Source organism: Anarrhichthys ocellatus, unplaced genomic scaffold (genome assembly GCF_004355925.1).
Source record: "Anarrhichthys ocellatus isolate YVR2014 unplaced genomic scaffold, GSC_Weel_1.0 scaffold45, whole genome shotgun sequence".
Classification (NCBI taxonomy): Eukaryota; Metazoa; Chordata; class Actinopteri; order Perciformes; family Anarhichadidae; genus Anarrhichthys; species Anarrhichthys ocellatus.
In genome coordinates, this window is record NW_022280075.1 from 183577 (window position 1) to 205500 (window position 21924).

The following is a 21924-nucleotide window of genomic DNA, read 5'->3' on the forward strand; positions in this document are numbered from 1 at the left end:
AAAAAAAAAAAGAGTAAATCTTAAAGTGAGTCCTTTCACTTGTTGAATCCGTTTCGTAGAGCACTGCTTGTATTAAAAGACCGTAGAATGAGCAGTGCACTTTTACATTTAAACGCCAGAGGTGACAAGTAAATGAGAAATTAAAAACAATATAGGAAAAAATACAAACGTAATGCAAAAAAAGAATTAAAATAACATTGGGAGGCGAATACTCCGAACTCTTTTAGCTCGTCTCCAGCTTGGCCATTTCCTGCACGTAGATGCCGATGCTCTCGCTGTCAAACAGCACGAAGTAGACGGTCTTGATGGTGGAAGACATGGTGGCCACAAAGTAGGTGGAGATGGCCTTAAGGATCAGCTGGGCCGCCGTCTGCTTCGGGAAACCGTTCCTGAAAGAAAAGCACACACACACACACACACACACACGTCAAACGCTGGAGAGACTTCATCATAACTGTGGCATTCATGAGAGCTGTGAATCTTCACCGGCCTCAAGTACGATTCACCTGCAGACGGTTATCGGTGCATCTCAATGTATCCTCAATTTATTACTTCACTACTTTTTCATCAATTAATACAAGAGGTGACACATCTGAAGTCCCCCTTGTATTAAGAAAGTGCTTTCATAAAATCCGAGTATAACCGTATTTATTATAAAAGCTGTATCTTTTCATTACCAGTACCTGCGTGAGCCATTTTAGTACATAAACATTCCATAAACAAAACATAAATCCTCCTCCAGTGCATTGCAGGTGTCCTGTAATCTACAAATATCAGGTTTTCACACAGCAGCTCTGAGACGAGGCACATCCTGAATGCTTTTGGCATTTAAAGCTGCATGAATTAGCTTAGCAGCTTGCAGACTATCTATTCTGTTACTTATTCTTACTCATAGCTCTGCTACTCTTACTTGGTTTAAGTCACTGAATCTCCTGACAGGGTTAACAACTGCATGCGTAGTTATTTACCGAAGAGCAAACAGACATAATACGTAATTTAAAATCACTTGAATGCATTTGTTTTAGTAGCCTAAAGAGTACGAGACCTCTTGCTGGCATCAGGATTCAGTCGCTCTGATGTTCAAATTTCAGATACTATGTGGGCAAAACAAAGTGTGCTCTTGAAGGTGCGTGTCGTGGAACATCACAGCTCCATGAGATGTACAAAAATAATAGTTCCTACCCTGTTGCAGCACGCCGGTACATGTGCATAGAGAAAGCTTTTTTTGTGATCAGTTACTGAAAGATATTTAAGTGTATCGTCTATAAGCACATAGACACCTAGGAGTCTTCCCTTTATCTCTGTCCTTAAACAGTTTTTAAGCTGTAAACTAACTGAAACACATCAATATGGTGTTAATATTGATATTTCTTACAAAATTTATTGAAAAAAAAAAATCTGCATTTCAAACGCCATCTAATGGGTCCGCAAGACAAATGTTAGGGTCCGCCAGATTATTAATGAAATGCTTGGACTTTAAAATATTGAACTTATTACTGTGTGTCACACCCAATGTGTTTGTTTTAGAGATACACTTTTTAACGATACAGCACAATTTTATAATTTTTTAGCTCACTGTTTCGCAGACACACTCCACTGACAGAGTGCCACAGAATCACAGCGCTAGATTAAAAGTCAGGATCAGTAAAGTCACAGTAATCCACCCTGAGTGGAACATGAATGGCTGTACATGTCATGGCAATTCATCCAATAGTTGTTGGGATATTTAAAGTCTGAACCAAAGTGATGGAGCAACTCGAGGAACGCCGCTACAGTGTTTTTATTTACACCAAACAAATCATCGGTTTAGTTTTTGAGGCTTTTCTCTAAATGTTTGTGGAAATCTCCCCGATCAAAGTGGAGGTGTTTACCAGGGAACCAACGTCAACTCCCGTTTTGACTGACGCAAAGAGGATTGAGAGAAACGTACGAGTGGGCGGAGACGCATGATGAGCGGGAGGATTTTACTGCTGACGATGCAAGTATGCCACTCAAGATGTTATTAAGACGTGTGAGGAGGCTTTTCTGCCAAGTGGAGTATGGATCACCTTTGTTCGGGTGAACTTGGATACAGTTTCTTGTTCTGGAACCAGGTTTGCGAAAAATGTTTATGTAACCACACTTTTTTTGCCAAACCAACTCTTTATTTTAGTCCGTTGAACTAAAGCCAGACTGAAAACACGCTCAAGCAAGCTCTGAACCCCGAAACCCGCTGGAGGGACGGAAAAGCATGTTTGCTTTAAACCATCGCCAAAACTACACCGTTCATCACAGCCAGAAGCTGTAAAAAGGTTCATAATCATCAGATTTTCACCGTTCCGACGGTCCTTGAACACATCATGTGTGTCTAACGCTTCTGTCAGAAAACGCAACCGAAACCAAGCTTAAAATTGGGATTTCATCAAAAACATTATATTCTACTTGTCTCATTTTAAATTTAGCCTCAAACAAACCGTTTACTCTAAACAGATCCTGTAAAAAACATTCAACTCTGCGCAACATTGGTAACACTTGTGGCAACTTGGAAAAAAACGTTTTATTTACAGATTCCCTTGTTTGCTCATTTTTGTAAAGAAAATTATCAAAGAAATTCTATTTGCGTTTTTGTATTTTTCAGGATTTATGGCATGGTAACTAACAGTTTTCTCTACTTCTGTCTGTGTGCGTTTTCTTACCTCCCGCTGCCGATGGAGGGGAAAGCCACAGACTTGAGTTTCTTCTCATCTGCCAGAGCCAGGCAGTTCTTCACCGTCTTGTCCAGCATCTCCTCACACTTGTCGGAGCCCCAGCCTGGACTGTTACAGTGGATGACGTACTTGGCAGGCAGGCCGAAGCCGGCGGTCAACACGGCTGAGGGACGGAGAGAAGAGAGGATGGCGAGCGGTTAGTGAGGTGGGAAGGGAAGAGGAGAGGAAACAAGGAGGGGGGACAGAGCAGTAAGGGAACGTTCTTCAGGTAGAAACGTTTGGTGAGAAGTCAGGATGGTTTAAGTGCTAGGCTTCCTAGTGGGAGTAAAATATGTCTCTGTTGCACTGTTTGCACATTCCTTAGTAATCAGAATACTTAAGAGATCTATGAGGGGTGCAATTTGGGCTGTCCATTAAATCTACTCGTCGATTAGTCAACAAACAAAAAACTTCTTTAGTCAAGGACAGCTTTAAGTTTCATGTAGTCCAAAGTGCTATCTTCAAATTGCTTGTTTGAAATATTCTTAAACATCACTTACAAAAAGAGACAAGACACCGGATGATATTCATCTGTGAGGCCAACAACTTCCAGCAAATGTTTTATCTATTACTATTCTAAATAAATGAACAACAGTTGCCCCCTGCTCTATTTAGTGGGATCAGCACCTTAAACATGCTTCTTTTCTGAGACACCACGTCATATTTTGCTAAATTTGTGCTAGTTTTGTTCAGCCAGACAGCGAGTGAACTTCTTCACCTCTGACATGCTGCTGGATTTTCTCACGTTGCGTCCATTTTTTTTTTTCAAACAGTCAAAATCAGCTTAATTTACCAGTCAAAACCCTGAAGGCCTGAGACGCTAAAAGAACACGTTTGCTTCGTGGAAAATGTGTGCAGCAAATCTCCAAGAGCTTAAAATGGTTCGGCCAGGGTCTCACAGTGAGGTGGGCCTGGAAAAAAAAATAAAAATAAAAATCACTTCTCCAGACAGCTGAAGAGGAGCAAAGAAAAGGAGAGAAGAAGACCGAGAGGAAGAAGTTAAACCAGCAGCTAAAGACAGAGTAACTCAGCCAAAAGCTTCGAACTCTGTGAAGTGAGAAAGCCTCCAGTCAGATTTTATTAGCCCACAGCGAACGCGTCACTGGACCGGAGTGAAAGCTGAGGACGAGCTCATTTCCAGATGGCACACAAAGAGGATGGAGAGACTTCACACGGCAGAGCGAGCGCCAGTCACACTGCATGTGTGATCTGGTCGAGAGGTGAAGTGTGCGGATGATGACGACGTTTTTTTTCTGCAAATTTCAACAATTTCAAAAAAGGTTACGGAACTTCCAATCGTTATTCTATGTTTTTCTTATTGTCCATATATTACAATATGACAAAAGAAATAGGGAGGATTGCTCGCAAAATCCAGATGAGCAAACACTTTTCACGAGCATCGTAAACATGCTGAAGCACTTGTTTGATGGCGGTTCTGAACCAGGTCTGGTCGGGATGACCGATCCAGATCCCCAGAATCCCTGACAGGCTCCGCTGGCTCGGTGTTCAGTCACCTGGTAATCTATTCATGAGCTCCACACAAACACGTTAGAGAGAGCAGCGGTGAAGCTGGGGAGCGTTTGAAAAAGTGAGCGTGAGCGATGAACGAGAGAGACAGATGGAGAAGGAATGAGAGAGGGACAGAAAGAGAAAGTGGAGAAAAGATGAACTGAAGGATAAAATAATCTGACGGCTCAAACAATACGACTCTCTAAAGGCCGATGCCTGCAGTTTGAGACTCAAGCCGCCAAGGACGGATATTATGACCAATAATAAATGTCAATGATGACAAAATAACCACCGGTTCCTAAAAAGCTCAAAGACAATGGAAATTCAAGCAAAATGTAACCTTTAAGAGAAGTGTGTGTGTGTGTGTGTGTGTGTGTGTATATAGAGATTTAGGGGATCACATCGCTGTTATAAGAGCTGGCTGGTGCTCGAGTAGGTCGATATCAACATAATATCCGATGAAAAGTCAGTGTCACCCAAAGCAGAAGGATAACAGAAGAAGACGTTATTGCAGCGTTGCTCTTTGTGCAGGACACTCGAGTTCACCGTCGTTACGCGTTTCTCACATGGATACAGATGTTTAACTATTTGTGACAAAGCAGAGGCGTCTTTAAGCAGAACTCTGAATTCCTCTTCTTACCTTCTGAGCTCGTTAGAAAACATAATTAACTAGAAAACATGCACTCGGTAGAGTTCAGACCTCCGTCAGGTGTGTCTGCAACGACCGCTGACGTATAGTGTGATTGAATGAATACAATCGCAGGCAATCGGCTCAGAGATGTCGTATAAGACACGTCGTGCAATCTTGTAGTGGCTAAATCTTAGTCGACTATCTGTAACTGACAGCATGAAGTCAAAAAACAGTCACGAACCTATCATTAGATTAATTAAGATTTAGGGCTCTTGTTGAATTGACAAAAGCCAGAACTACATAAACAATAATAATTTAAACTAACAACGGCAGAGCCGGACTTGAAAGAGTCTGAATAGGAACTTGTCAAAATGTTCATGTTCCTCAGGCATCAATGACAAACTCTGCTTTTCGTATAAAAAGATGAAGACAAATCTCTTTTGTCCACACAATCAGCAGCATTCACTGGTAAATCTGGTAAATCCCGACACCGTCTGGCCTGTGCACTTACCGCCAGCCACCTCCAGAGGGCCGTTTTTCTTCTTCAGCTCCGACAGCGCTTCGGTGAACTCCTTCCCTCCCTTCTTCTCCAGAGCAGAGCCTGTCGGTGGAGGAGAGGATTGGAGTGATTACACACCTCATATACTGCTGACGGACAGGAAGAGGAGAGGCGATGTCATGCAGACAGACAAGCAGGCAAACATGGAGACGGACAGACAGACAGACATGGAGACAACGATGCTGTCAATCATTGTTACCTGGCTTCTCTCTCTGAGCTCATGCCGCACACAGAGTCTCCGTTACTCCATTTGTGAGACGTAGAAAATGTCTCACGAAGGAAGTAACAGAGAATCAGGGCTGCTGTTTTCCAAATGACTCACTCAGAGTCGGTTAAACTAATGTGTTAAAGCCGGAGGTCCCTAATTACTTCCCTCTGTCCTCACATACCGGCTTATTTGCAGTGGACCTGAGGGCATTCTCTTCACTCCCAAATTAAAGTGAAGAGTTGGTTTTAAAAAAAGCTCGTTATATATGAAAATGTAAAAGCTCCTGTAACTTGTTTGAATACATGTTTAAAGTTAAACTTCTTATTTTGATGGGTAAAGGACGTCATTCCACACTGATCTCTATCAGACTTACTCAGCGCTAAACAGAGAAGCCACAAAGGAAACCAGAGAGGAGAGAGCTGATTAAAGTCTACCCGAGCCAGAGAAATTAATGTTCTGGCTACAATATCAATAAAATACGGGCAGGAGAGACAAATACAATCAGGTTAATATCAGTCCTTTAAAGAAAGGTTTGTGATAAAAAGCTGAAATTATTAAAACAGCCAATACGAGCAAGCAGATCCATAAATATATATATTTATATCATCCGTGGCCTCATTAGTAGTTTAACAGTTAAGACATTCAATCACTCATTAATTGACAAGTGATCGACGCTCAGGAGAATCTGAATCTCCAGGAAATTAACGTCTCAATCAAGCACTTGGTGGATTCTCTCTCTAACCAGCTGAACTGACAGCACAGTCGAGGGGAACGGGAAATGAAGCGAGCCCCAGATCGCCCACATTTCAGTCAAGTGGAACAAAAGCGGCAACAAACAAGCAGCAGCAGCAGCAGCGGCAGCAGCAGCAGCAGTATGCTTTCAGAGTTTCAGAGATACATTTGTGTAAAAATACGAAGCTGGTGTTTCTGCCCTAGTCCAGACCCTGGTTTTCATGCAGAAACTCTTCATTTTCGGTGAATAAAAAAAACAAAAAAAACGCAGGAATTTCTGACAAACTGAGAAAACAGTCGGCTGCCAACCAGCAGTCTTTTTTTATTTCATTGCACTAAGCTGCCAAATTCAAATTATCCTTTTCAAAATGTCCACTTTGAGTTTGTCTTCTGGGCTAGCTTTATTGAAGACATAGCGTGGGACTGCAACGCCGTTTGGCAGCTGGAGTTTCCCCGCATACATAAAATAGTCCCTGCTGGCACACTTCAAGACTGTGTTCGCTCATGAAAGAGAAATAGTTCTTTCAGTAAATGCTTCACAGATAAACTACAGTGAAGCATTTACAGGAAGAACAGCAGGGAGTTGTGTTAAAAATGTATTCTTACTAAATAACTACAACGCAGGATAAAAACTGCTGCTGCTGTGATGTTTGTCCACAGACTGCAGTGCAGACTATCTGGAATATGCGGAGAGAGCGAGAGAGAGCGAGAGAGAGCGAGAGAGAGCAAGAGAGAGAGCAGACGGGCCTCTGTGGGTTGGATGGTTCCTTTACCTACTTCACCACCTGTATAGAGGGAGGAGTTGGTCGGGTGAACGACAGCTTCGCTATCCACGATGGAAAGGTCGGCTTGGACAACTTTCAACTACAGACGACAACAACAACAACAGGCAAACAACATGGTGGTAAAAACAGTGTGTGTGAGAGAGATCAGGAGCAATAATGTGGGTAAAAAATAGAACAAAAAAGGATGAAAGAGAAGAACAGGAAGAAAAGAGATGTGAGGGCGCTCCTTATTGGCATCACGGGAAACAAGGAGGCAAGTGAGGACACGGTGGGTCACATTATGTAATCAGGAAGCAGGACGGCACCCGTGGCCAGATTTACTGTCACAGAATTACAGATTGCATGTTAGAGTGCATTTTTTAAATATTCAAATTTTTATTTTTTGTAGTTTTTAAAATTGGGGACATTAAGAAAGCGACCATCTGACTGATTGTGTCGTCCAGAATTCTTGGCTCATATAAAATGAGCAGATAACTCTATGATCAAACTCCAGGCTATCGACCTCACAGTCTGGCTGCAGAGAGCAGCTAACAAGGGTTCATGTCGTGCTTTTCTTCTGTAAACTGGTGCTCTAATTCACAACCATTGTCGAGGATTTACAATGATTATAAAGATGTTTTTAAAAAAGGTCTGACAGCCATCTGAAAGGAGGACAACCTGGAATGAACCTCAACACATTTACACGATAGGAAGAGCAAGCAGGATCACTGCTCTGAGGCGCTTTGATCAAAATCCTTGAATGCCTCTGCAGAAATTCTCGACTTGCTGCTGGGATTTGTATTTCAATGCAATCATTTTCTATTGACCTGCCAGAGACAATCCGTCTTTCTCTTCGTTCACACTATAATAAAGAAGGTGTTTTATTTACTCAACAAGCTTTTCCAGGTCAGCAGACGTCAAAGGCTGATCGCATAGCGCACGTCCTTCTTTTGCAACCAGCGTTTCTTTTATTAATTTTGAACGGCTGCATCTTTCATCAGGGTTTTACTGTAATCTTTCAGTCATTTCACAATCAGAATCCACTTTAGTCGCCAAGTATGCGTCTATGAACAAGGGAATTTGACTGAGGTTGTTGTTGCTCTTAATGTACTTACAATGAAATGGACATATTTCATGTTCCGAAGTGTCCAAACTAATTGTATTTCCTGCTGCAAGAGGACGCTGATCTCCAAAGATTAATAAGTTTGAGATAAACTTATTATTCTGGGTTTGCAAAGAGCTCAGCACACTCATAGAAAGTGAAGAGAAAAATGCAGAGATGGAACCAATAACACTCGATTTTCACCTGGATTTTTGTAATATTTCTTTTTTCCATCAGATCGTCAATTGATTTTAAACCAAAAACAAATATCCAAGCCACACATATTGTAGATTTAATCAATATCTCTTCCACTTTCATCGAACAAGTTGCCTAAATGAATCATTTAGGAGCCGTTATCGAGCTTTTGAACATTCAAGGATTTTAAATCTCAAAACTGGGACCAGAGAGGATGGGGGGGGGGGGGGGCTCACCTAGATCATCTTTAAGTTCAAGTTCAGCATTGGTGGGGCTGATGACCCCCTCCACGTCAAAGCCAGCCAAGTTACTGACCTCGCTGTGGATGAGGTTGAGCTGCGGAGGGGGGGAGGGTAAGCAGGGAGGGGGGAGGCATGCCGAGGAGGAGGGAGAGCAGGAAGGAAGAGGGGAGGAAGCAAAGCAATTAAAACCAGATTCACACCACTGCTTAAAAAAAAGGGATACCTTGACTTTCTGATGATTTATAGAACCGAACATTCAACATATCGGCACTACAGCTGAAAGCACACAGTGAGTGAATGCTAGATGCATTTGTGTGCAGTGACGTGTACAATTGAATGTCTAAATGTGGACTGACAGCCTACGATCTTTGTACAAGAGTACACAAGCAACTAAACTCACTGCTACAAAAGTTATACTGCTACTGCTTTATCAGCGTTAGTCTGCACTTTCATTTTGTACGTTTTCAAAGCAAATTGTGGCAACTACACAAGGTCAACATAGGACAGCAGGTGCATTGATTGGTGAATGCTAAATTATTTAAAATGTCGATGGAAAGAGCCTGAATAATTAGGTCCGCACAGACAAATGGCTTCAACCAGGAGGGACATGAGTCACAAGCTGAAACATGTTGGAGAAGCAGCTGACAGTTTGACTTGTCATAGTAAGAAAAGCACAGGTGTTACTAACATTAACAATGGTTCTGTTCTATTTATACCTGTGCTTTTCCTTCAGTGACATGTCAAAAATGGATCTAATCTTACGCAGTTTTGTTTGCAGTTATTTGAGCGTAACGAGTGTTTGTGTCGTTTTTCAGCTACGTATTAAATGTCTTGCAACGTCCCTTTAGTCCTGCTGTTCCTATTGAATGTCAGTTTATATTCCATCTACTCAAGACAAATCCAAATATATATATTTTATATCTTTTATTTAGTTTGAAGCCAGCAATTTTACCAAGACCGAGGGGAGTATTCTAAAACGACAAAGTTGAAATGTCAAGGTATCCTTCTAGATGTTAGGAATATTTCACATCCTGTTAGTAGAGTCGAAGATTCATTAGTCATCTGTTGCACAAACACCATATCTCACCCAAATCATCCCAAAACAATGCATTGACAACAGACTCGTGATTTTAAAAGAGTGTGACTGAGATTGAACACTTTGGCAGGAGAAGTGCAGCTGTGGTAATTGAGGCTATAAAACAGAAGAACAGACTCGCTTTTCTCTTCATGGGTTCATTATCTTAATCAGTGGACGTTGCTTTGATTTTCATCCACCGATTTCCAAACAGCGGCCGCAAACTGTTTGTGTAAGCTACACAATCGAGCACTGAGCCATTTTACTAATGCAGAAAGTATGACTGCACACAAATACTTGTGACTGAGTGTGGCGTAGTCGATTGTTACAGTCGAGCAGTGTGATTTCACATTAAAAAGGGGAAGATTTGCAGATTTTCAACCTTATCTTTATCTTTCCGAGTTAAGTATAGAGTGTGAAAAACAGCCTGCAGTTGTTAATTATGTCTCGGATATTCAGCCGTATTAATCATCATTCTGCTGGAATGAATGTTAGCGTGGGTAGTTTGTGTTGGATGCTGTTGCAGAGGACAACCCCCGAGAGAGAGCGAGCGGTGTGTTACTGTGCTTGACTTCCTCACTGGGACTCAGGTTCTGCTGGAGACCTTCTGAGGGACCTTTTCTTTTTGTCATCATTGTTTTTTCTTATTTAATGGTCTGCCTCTGAGGAAGGAGCGAGGGCCGCTAACGAGCCACTGCAGCGGGGCAAAACAGCGTGTAGAGCCAGAATATTTTCACAACCAAGGAATCTGTGTTTATCTTTTAAAAACTAAGTCTGCTGTGACAGCAGGTCAGCGGTGTTGAATCATACATCATTAGCATGTGCACAGTAGACCAAAGCATGCAGTGAAATTAGCAGCATTTAAAAGTCACAACTGAGCTGAAATGTTGAGCTCTGGAAGTAAATTTACCACTTTTAAGACTACGCACAGGAGCCAAAATCATAATAAATTAGCAAGTATTATTCATCTACTACAGGGAATCAGTGACACTTCTTGCATCATTCTTGAGTCATTCATTCTTTTACATGTTATCCCCCCCCTCCCCCTTATGTCTTTCAAACTCAGATCTATTTTTATGAGCTTCAGGTCTTGATGATCTTGAAACTTAAAAAAAAAAAAAAAAAAAAAAAAGGCAAATTTACTTCCACGTTGCAGTTCAAAAGAAGAAGGAACAAAAAGGTTAAAAAGAGGTTTGTGTGCTCAGCAGAACCGAAGCGAGGGGAGCCTCCAGATCTGGCGGATCTGAGATGCAGTAGACAAACACAGCATTCGTGGTTGCTACTACAGTTAAAGCCACGATATGAAGTCTGGTGAATCAAAGCAGACCCATTAGTACAGCGGGATGGAAACTTCCATTACAAAATATCACAAACAGTTTTCTTTGTATGAGACAGAACAGATAATTCATTGCAACATTATCACCTCTTAAATCTGGTTCAGTTATGATAGAAATGTCGATGACAGACGGCAGATCTAACAGTTTGTAGTCTTTAAGTATTTTTGATTAAAAACCCGGCGGCTGAGAAACATACAAAACATATCTTTGGTTTTACAGTTTTATCATCCGATTGATCTCGTTGCTTACCAAGAATGAGATATCAAGTTTACTCTAAAACACAGATAGGATCCCGGGACTGAAACAGGTATTAGAAGGTGTCTTATTCCTTTGACTTCTGAAATATTACACTTTTAATTTGTATGGTACGGCATTATAGAAGAAAAGAGTCCTTGTATGTGTACACAGTATGTATCTATGAACGTCTTACTTCATGTTTCTGTAAGTTATCAAACACGTGTCTAGAACTCTGACTTATTTATCAGCCTTATTTCAGCCTGGCATGAGTTAGGTATCTGTTCTTTCCAAACTTAAATAATTCAGTAGTACGACAGCATAATAAGGCCATTGTAGGTCAAAAAAAAAAAACAGAAAACAGCAATCTTTAGGATTTATCTGAAAGAAAATGTGTAACAGGAATAACATGAGGATACAGTACAATTCATACTGTTATCAGTATTATGTTCAAAAAATAACTCAGAGAGAACTTGAAAGAAAACGTGTATAGGAATCTTTCAGGGCCTTCGCCTCGCTCAGAGGCCGTCCTGAGCACATGAACACAACTTCAGGATAAATAACTGCATTTGTGACTTTAATCTAACAATTTTATAACTTCATAATCTCGAAGAATATCCACGTTTGTTCTTGTAAATGTACAATTTTAAACTCGGAAATTCTTCGGGGTTTTTCTTGGGAATCGACACAGACTCACCTGTGGTTGATAATATATTGAGCGCAGACATGTCTGTCTATTTCTACAGAGAGAGAACTGACCTTCTGACCCAGGAAGAGGCTCTTGGTGGAGAGCACGGTGAAGCTGTCGACTGGAGATCCCTCTGTGGTGCTGTCCGCCGACGCCGCCTTGCTCACCTCGCCCTGCTTCTGTTAACACAGAATGCATGTCGACGCTATCAGACCCTCTGTAGGACAGAGTATTGTTGTCTCTTGGTACCCTCTGTGGGGAGGTTAAGAGGTCAGGACCAGCTACAGTATCAATGCTGAAGCTAGTTAGTTAGATTTCGGGTATTATTTCAACTTTTCACTGCCTGTTACAGATAGAAAACCTTACCGTTAAGTGGTTCAACTGAATGGTTCTGGTGCTGCTGAGCGGCCAAACAAATACTTAACTTTCTCCATTCTTTCTTCCAATTTCAACTTCCCACATTGGACAACAGATACTCCGAGTGTAGATCCCCAATCACCACTGTTCAAACAGAAGAGTACCTTAGCCTTCGCGCCCCTCTTTTTCCGACCCATTTTCTTGCTCGCCGATTTCTTGACCGGCTTGGGTTTTTTCTCGGGTGCGGGTGACATGGGCATCTCCAGCTTTCCCTTTATTCCTCTCTTCTTAGCCAGCAGCTCCGGATGGATGTTGGGCAAGACTCCACCCGCTGCGATGGTCACACCTTTCAGCAACTGAGACAGGAAGACAAGGTCATTGCCTGGAGGGTAAGAAATAAATCAACAAAAAATTGGTGCACGCATTGGACAAAAGGCAAATAAAGAACTTTTAATCCTCCGAGCAGTTTTGTTGCGATTTTGTTCTCTGTGGCTTTGATTTTCACTACAATGTATAAATCCTGCACCTCCATGGAAACAGCACAACCATGGCTAGAAGCAGAGAGAACTCAAAAATATATTTTGTGCAGAATAATACAGTTACAATGTCATAAATAATTTTGTTTTTTTTTTAAAAAGTGCAAGTTGAATTTCTGTGATAATTTATTTAACAAAAATTGGAAAACACTGGAATCAATATATTCAACATGTTTTCAAGTGTCACCGGTGTAGGTGTTCACATTTTTACAACCTCTCCTGTCCTCTCCTCAATGCACTTTAATCAGCAGCCTGCAGTTTTTGATGAAATATAAAAATGCTAAGCTTCGTTTGGCTGCTTTTTGTGACACATGACGTGTTCAAGGACTGTCTGAAAGATGAAAATCTGACGATAATGACGGCTTGTACAGCCTATGGCTATGTGAAACGGTGTAGTTTTGGCGATTGTTTGATACAAACATGCTTTTCAATCCTACCGAAGGTTTTTTCGGGTTCAGAGGGTGAAATAGGTGTGACATATCATCACGTTTACATACTAAATGCAACATGAAATGGTTTTATAGATACGTGCAGGGCTCTGACCTGGTTCAGCTCCTCATCGTTGGCGATGGCCAGCAGGATGTGTCGTGGTGTGATGCGACCCTTCTTGTTGTCTCTGGCTGCATTACCTGCCAACTCCAAGATCTCAGCTGCATAGGTGAAAAACAAAAAATATCATCAATAAACATCATCGAGCACCCGAGGTTTAGGAAAACAGTTCACGCCTCTGAATGCTGAGGTGAACTCAATAATAGACTTCCACGTGGTCCCTTTTACATAATTCCAGGAGATCAGAAAACACGTACGTCTTTAAAATGCTTCATCTCGTCCTCGTATCGCTGGCGTTTTAGTGGGAAAAGTTCCTCAGGTGTCTCTTTTGGTTGCATTACTTTCTGTCCGGCATCACTTTATATTCTAAAACTATTACAGTTGGGTCAAAATAAATCATTACAAGACTGCAGATCAGCTGTTGTTGTTGTTGTTGTAGGTGACAGCCTGATGAACATCTGTGATAAGAAGATAAGTTCTATGCTGAAATGTGTGCGTTTCTTTAAATATTTTGTCAGAATCAGAACTGTTTATTGCCAAGCACGTTGCTTTGTGATTGGTGCGGGATAATAAACATGGTGCAACAGTAAAATACATCATTTAAAACTACAAAATATGAAAATGCACGATAAAAACAAATATATGATCTCGTCATTCTCTCGCCATCGGAGGAATCTCACCGGTGAGGTACTCGAGGACAGCAGCCAGGTAGACGGGCGCTCCCACCCCGATGCGATATTTGGGCAGGTCCCTCTTGATGTAGCGCAGCATGCGTCCTACGGGGAAGATGACCCCGGCCTTGGAGGACCGGGACGTCTTGGTCAACTTCTTCTTTGCTCCTCGGCTCGACATCTTGCTGAGACCGCTGCCTGTGTCAGACTCTGCAGGGGAAACACCGAGGCCATCACCAATTAACAAAAATCTGAACCAGGCTGACTTCCTTTACGGTGAGTAGATGAATACGCAGAGATATTGAGTGCAACTAGTGTGACATCTTTCTAAAATGCACTCGATATCCATTCGGACACTGGAAACATACTAAAATTGTACTTTCTGTCTTTGCTGAATGAAAACACAGATGGGTAACACTTGTCAGTATCACACTCATGGACGGAGTCTGTTTTCTAAATTACTTTAACAACTAAATAAACGCAATTCCTTTTTTGAAGGTTTGTTTCCCTGTTCACCCCACAGCGTTAAAGAGAAAAACAAAAGCTGATACAATCCTGAATAGTTTTTACATCCCAACACCCAGCTCTTACCACATACAATATCACATAATATTGTTGTTATTATGCCTAATATCGATTACCCAAGATCCCTGTCACGCCACAGAGCCTGTTAAATGTCACAGATAGCAATGCTGCTGGGTACGGATATCATTGTATTGATAACAAGCCATTAGCACCCTGGTATCACCGCAATGGTCAGTTATTAAATGCACATTTGCATATTCATATGCTATGATGTATTGATGGTGATATTCAAGTAAAACGCTATATTTTCCCCAAATAATGTTATGGAAAAGTAAAACCGCCTGTGATGGAAAATATATACATTTAATTGTACCAGATGCAGACATCAATTAGCTGTCTTGATACTGATTATTAATTAGCACCACAAAAGGCCCGGCTGTTTCCTTGATCACGCTGTAATGGTTGAATTTCACACGATACATGGTGTCAAAACATAAACCACCAATCACGTTATGGACCAGCAGATAGTAAGAAGATAAATAATAAGATACAGAATCTGCGGCATTTCTCCACTCCGAACAGGTGTAGGTGAGTTTAAACCGCCTCTCTGGGCATTTCTCTCTCTCCGCTGGACAACGATTTCCGCATGTCAACAGCTCAACGGACGTCTCGCACATGTACATTTATTCTATCAAGACTTAAGCGACAACACTAGCGGTGAAGATATCCAGCTGTCAAGACAAGCTGAGGGCATTTCTTTATCGTGTTTTTCCAAGTCTCTCGAGTGGATATAAACCCCGGCTGAGCGGCGGCAGCTGCCCGCTCCTCCTTCCCCCTCCCTCCCCGGCTGTCAGCTCCAGCAAGTCCTCGGCCTCCATGTCCGTAAAAACACACACGCATGAATGACAACGTTGACGGCTCGGACGAGAATAAGCGACCGCGCCCGACACGACGCAACGGTGTGCAAAGCCCGGTTTTTTATGGTTACTTACAAAAAAAAAAACACAGCGGGGAGGGGGGGGGAAAAGAGGAAGAAAAATGTCTCCGGTTCTCCGGGAACAAGCCTGGGCAGTGTCCTCGACTCCCACAATCCACAGCGAGTTTAAATATCGGATGGGAAAGCCAGCGCTGCCCGCGGAGCGAGCAAACGTTGCTGAATCCGAAATCTGCTGCTCGAGATGATCTTTTAACCCCTTCACACCTTCCACTCTGTGCAGAGGGGAAAGAATAACCCACGTGCTTATGAGCTGGAAATGCTGACGGTTTTTCCCGAGCAGATCGATGATAACGCTCACATTTAAAGGGGCCAAGTGTGTACGATTTGGTGGCATCTAGAGGTGCGTTGCAGATTTATATAGAGAGTCTATAATTGCGACCAACTAAATATCCTTCTGCTCACACCCTCCCTCTCTAAGCATGTTGGAGAAGTACGGTGGCCTTCAGGTGTCGGTAATTATCTTAAGGATTTGAATACAACTCTTATCAATACTCTGCTACATGACTAAATAATTGCTTTTAAAAACACATACAGAATTTCTAAAACAACAGGATTTGAATTCACATTTAAAATATATACATATTGTTTATAGAGCAGCAACAGTTATGTTTACAACAACAAAGTCACAATATAAAGTAATTAATATCTCACTGGAAACAAATGTAAAATGTTAATAAAATGAATAACAAGTCAAGTTTATAAAGGATGAAGAACACGGACATCTGTCACTATCAGTCATTCCTTTCGTCCACCTGTCTGCTTTGGCCTATCGTGAGTGCTGTGCTTGTGTAAACATAGCGGTGGTGGCCGATTGAATTGGGTTTCACTTTTGTTTACATGTTCACAGGTGTATTGATAAAGTATTGGCTTTTTACCAGCAAATATTTTATTGCAAGTACAGTCATGAGCGTAGTTGCCTCAATACGGGGTTTAGGAATGCATCCCTACCTTCAGATAACGTAAAAACACGAATGGCTCTCGCCAGACCCAGTGAATATTCTGGGCTGCTGTAGAAACATATGGCTGTGCAATGGAAGACGACCCGCTCACTATGTACATATAAATTGCTTTGTCTAAGGTAACGAAAACACTACAATTATTAGTTTCAGGTGATTATACACAGATTAAAACATAGTTATGAATGTTATACTCCATTGCTGTCAATTAATCACCCCAAATGTTACACACTGTTCCCTTAAGAATCTACAGGAGCAGTGTTTTGAGCTAAATGCTAACATTAGCTCGCTTACATGCTCACAATGACAATGCAGACGCCATAATATTTAGCCTACAGAGTTCACCGCCGTAGTTTAGCATGTTAGCAATTGCTAGTTAGCACATGAGTACAAAGTACAGCAGAGGCTGCTGGGATAGTTTTGCAGGCCTAAATCAAATGAACAATTTAAATTTGACATGATATTGGGATCTCAAAAGTCACAAGGGTTCATCCTCTGGGCACCATGAATATCTTTTGACAAAATGATGTAACAAAACATAATAAAGACAGCTCGAGAAAAAGGTGTGCAGCCCCTATCATGAAACAGGTACAACCTTTGAATCCTACTAAACTGTTTTTTAAAAGAAGCACAAACGGGTCTAATCCGCTTGTAAGCTTGCTGACATATGGTGTTGCGTGTTAAGCAAATATTATAAACTCTTGTCACTTGCGTCACCAAATGGTGGTCAGGTGACCAAACACTCACACGCACATAGGCTAATTTAAATAAAATGAGCTCTCTGACCCGTGATTAAAGACATTCTCAAACTAATTTCTTCAAATGAACTCGATCTGAGGTGCCCCTCTTAGTATTTTTGGCACTGACGTATTACATTCTCTTCTGACTCCTCTGTTTGCCAAGAGTCACAAGATGGATGCTCATTAAAGCAAAGGCGTTACTTATAGAACAAACAATGTGTCTTTTCTATTCAAGGGTGACAGTGAGATGTGACAGTTGGCCAACATGCACAACACCAGGAGCCTTGAAACTGAAGCAGCCGAATGGAATTCAGCCATCATTAACTGTGTTATTAACACCTGTTTTTTTCCTATGAACTGTGACATGACAGTGGGAAAAGGAACGAGGAAACAGTGGCGGCAGCTTCACACCAGAGGTCAGACCTGAGCTGTGCATTGAAACACCACTTTGTGCAGGAGGAGTAGTAACCTGATGTTTATATGGTGAAATTAAACCAATGATTGGCTTTAATTTATTAATACCGTGTCATTTACTGCAGAATAAAATGTAATTCAAACTAAAGATTCTACAGCTAAAATGGAAATAATAAATTATTATATAGCTATTCAAAATAAATTTTTTTCTAGTCAAAGGTTTTATAGAGAAAGTAAAAGTTATACTTATTATATATACCTGCCATTTCATCAGCTTTATCAAATATTTAAAATCAGAGTGACCTCAATTTCACATATATACTGGAATTTTTTTTTTAAGTATTTAAAGTATATTAAAGTCAAATGCTTTGTTTTTACAGTAGCCTACATACCTGTTTGCTCTCATCTCTCATACCCATAAAAAACCATATTGATGTAGAGCAAAGTGAATACATAAGACTAATATGATTAGCAGAAGGAGATAAACAGTCAAGTAAACTTCAAAATAAATACAATTCAGTTGATGTCATTACAGCACATGATAGACCACAGTAATGCAGAATGGTCAACAGCTAATCTTGTGACTTGAATTTAGTTTGGTAATATTTGGTGTGTGTGTGTGTGTGTGTGTGTGTGTGTGTGTGTGTGTGTGTGTGTGTGTGTGCATGTGGTAGCTTCATAACTCTTGCTCACACACAGTGAGTTAACAGAGTTGGATATTTTGGTGCCCCCTGCTGGATGATACTGGAATAGATTTAAAATTGCGAGACACATGATAAGCAGTTCTTTCAGTAGAGTTTCTGCAACGACCACTGCTGGAATATTTGATTATATATTTATTTAGCAATCCAGACGGAGCAGAGTTTGGTTCTGTCCAGAAACCGGTTTGTAATCCCACAGACTCTTGCTTCACTTCTTGGGTATTGAGGAGTAATTATGGGCAGAATGGAAGCTATGCGGTGCATTTTTTGCCGCTAGACAACTTCACTGCTAACCTTTTCCTCTACTCAGATTACCAACACCTGTCTGGCCTGAGGGCAGCCACCATCTCTCTCTCTCTCGCAAAACCTCACACAAACACACGCACACAAAGCGCTGCCCCTTACAGCCATGATCATGTGCATCAGTGTTGAAAGAAAAATAGATGAAGAATACTACCGGACCAATGCTTGAGGTTTATCAAGGTGTGCAGACCTGGTCATGAATAATTCCTAATCCCAAGCGGAAACAAGATCCCAAATTGAGAGTAAGTCAGCCGTTAATGAAGGTATAAAACAGTCAATAAAACATGTTTTTCAAACAGTGGGAATCAATGCAAACACGAGAGGTACTTGAGCATACAGTGATAAATGAGCGCAAAAAAAAGATATTAGGCTGATGGGTCCGGCAGTATTTCAGATTAGCCGTGGACAGACAGACAAATGCGCATGCAGGCACGCACAAACACACGACCGGACACATAATCTCCTCCCATGCATAAAAATATGTTGCGCCTGAACAGACTGTACCATAGTTAAGCCTAAAGAGAGCCTAAAAATACACTATATACAGATACAACAAACGGGTACAACGGGTACAACAATAAGGTGATACTTAGCTGGTGTGACATAACACAACCTTTCACAATATAGGGTAACTATCCAGGTATCTTGACATGAATCTGCTCGAGCAAATTTCATTTTATTTGTGCAGCATATTAATCTACTATTTACAGCAACAATTTAGAGTTTCAGTCAATTAAGAACGACTTTAAATTATTTAACAAGTCTTTATGTGGATATGAAAGGTCCTTAGTTAAGTAAGAAATACTTCAAATCTCTCTGCGTGTTTATTAAAGAGGGTTTCATGGTTCAAGGTTTCTCTGTTATTACCCAATTTGTTGTGCAGACAGGAGATTCAGCACTCAAGAATAAAAACAAAACGCCACAGCAACACCGATTTAAAGGACATTTAAACAAATATATCAGAACAAATATCATATAGTATCAAAAATACAATTATAATTTACAGTTGTGATCCACACACCAGTGTTCAAAGTCACTTTATGTAATGATTGTGGTGGACTGACCCCCTGTATCTTTGGGAAGGCAGAGGACAGAGTGTGTGCGTGTGTGTGTGTGTGTGTGTGTGTGTGTGTGCACAGACTGCAGTCATCAATATTCTCACTGTGTGAAACTGCAGCAGTCACACAGTAGAGTGCATTGTAAATATTATCGAACAGCATGTTGGAGTTATGTTGAAACACATCTTGGAGGAAGAGATGCTCGGGGGAGTCAGAGATCTCATTGGTTGAGTTCATTTCATGTACAAAGAGCACGAGGGAGCTGAACACATCTAGCCTTTCACTCTTGAATCCAGAACAAGACATGCTGATTTGTGGTGAATTAAGATCCAGTTTTACATTGTTAGTTTCCCCTGAGGTATGGGAGTGTTTTGAGATTATACACAAGTTTTACTCTGCAAAGCATTTTCTCAAGAAATTTAAGAATGATTTAGATATAAATTGTACCTTTTGCACAGCTCAACCTCAAACTGTGCCCCGTCCTTTTTGGCATTGTCAGAAAATGTTTCAAAATTGATTATCGATGTTTTATACAAAGATGTTTGCGTTATTCTATAAACATGTTATATTTGGATTCTTTACCTATGACAGAACATTTTAGGAAAGGGCATATAATAAATCTATTGTATATTCTTGCCAAATTCTACATACATAAGTGTAAATTTAAAAGGCAAAATCCTATTTTTTGTGTTTTTACAAAGAGTTTGAACTGTAAATAAAAGCTATTAAATGCTGTACATTTAGGTATGTAATTAATTCGTGCCGTATTGTCCCCTTTTTCTCTTTATTTATATTATTTATTTAAGGTTTTTTTATGTTTATTTTTTATCTTTCTTATTGACAATTTGTGAAATTGTACATGTGATGTAGAGACCGCTGTTTCCACAACTTCCGGGTACGGCTCGAGTCAGCTGACCACGAACCGGCCAATCAGAAGTCGTCGGCTGTTGTAAATACACGGTCGTTTTGCCAGCGGCACAGACGAACAGGAAAGACTGCAGGGAGACATGACGCTGGAGATGAGAGTCAGCGGTGAGTCGGTGATTTATTTGACCGCAAACTTGTCGGTGCGCTCGGTGTTTGTCACGTTTAATGCCGAAGATAGTTTACAGCCGGTTGTATCTGTAAAAAACGGAACGCTGTACAATTTGTCGGTTGAAAGTTGTCTGTGAGAGACGCCACGGTTCATTGTTACTTAACGTTTTATTTCACGGAGGTATCGATCATCTATGATGTAATTATAATATCCTGATATGTCTGGCATGCTCCTGGCTGCACGCTTTTATTGTTTTGACTTTATCTCTATTTTCATTTATTTATTTAAAGGCTACGTTTATTTAATTTAAAATACTTACAAGTCAAGTGCATGCGCAGTTATAAAAGCCATCTTAATTTACTCCAGCAGCCAATAATAAACGCATTAAAAAGTATTTATTGCCACAGTTGTATGAAAACAACCAACATTTCCTTTGTATTTCTGAAGCTGAAGTTTTGTGATTGTCTAAAATAATTGTAATCAAAAACATTAATAAATTCACTCTCCAATAACGTTTAAGCACCAGCTGTATAGCCCTTAATACTCTTATGTTGTTGCACTTAATTAAAGATCCCCTTAAAATATGTATTTAGATATAAAAGAAAATACTGATAATATTTATATTTTTTGTTCCCTAAGGTTTCTATTTTCTTGCTCAACTACAAACAGAGCCACAGTGCGGACTTATAGGGAAAGTTAGTTATCCCCAAGAATTCGACTGGAGAAAAGTGCTCACTGTGAGAAGGCTGGATGGTAATAGGATTATCTATAATCCAACATTTGTAAATGTTGCGCCCGGCTACACAGCACTCTCATGATTGTCGTGAAAGATAAAAAGCAGTCTGAGACGTTTAGGCTGCTTTAATTCATTCACATTTTTGTGGTAGAAGAGCTTTAATCAGTGGAAGTGCAGTCTTTGGGGTCATGTCTGAGGAGTTTTTTATATTTTCTGTATTAAATATGAATTAATTATTCATGAAAAAACACATTGAGTTTTGTCACACTGTAGGAAGTAAGAAATGTATGTATGTATATGTATGTATGTATGTATGTATATGTATGTATGTATGTATGTATAT

At 40.6% G+C, this 21924-nt stretch overlaps 1 protein-coding gene across 3 annotated transcripts; it reads right to left on the minus strand.

Annotated features, from left to right (window-relative positions):
* Positions 1 to 7: 7 nt before the first annotated feature.
* macroh2a1 (macroH2A.1 histone) lies at positions 8 to 15954 on the minus strand. 3 transcript variants are annotated; one of them, XM_031869011.1, is made up of 9 exons: positions 15936 to 15954; positions 14125 to 14325; positions 13439 to 13545; positions 12524 to 12715; positions 12074 to 12181; positions 8663 to 8762; positions 5378 to 5467; positions 2676 to 2850; positions 8 to 389 (listed from the first exon to the last, which is right to left on the minus strand). In XM_031869011.1, the coding sequence occupies exons 2-9, from the start codon at positions 14294 to 14296 to the stop codon at positions 224 to 226; spliced, it is 1110 nt and encodes a 369-aa protein (XP_031724871.1). In that variant the 5' UTR covers positions 14297 to 14325; positions 15936 to 15954; the 3' UTR covers positions 8 to 223. The 3 variants fall into 3 exon arrangements, with proteins under 3 accessions (XP_031724871.1, XP_031724870.1, XP_031724872.1); XM_031869010.1 differs by lacking the exon at positions 15936 to 15954 and adding an exon at positions 15633 to 15928; XM_031869012.1 differs by lacking the exons at positions 8663 to 8762; positions 15936 to 15954 and adding an exon at positions 7139 to 7229 and having other exon boundaries at positions 14125 to 15622.
* Between the last annotated feature and the right edge of the window lie 5970 nt (positions 15955 to 21924).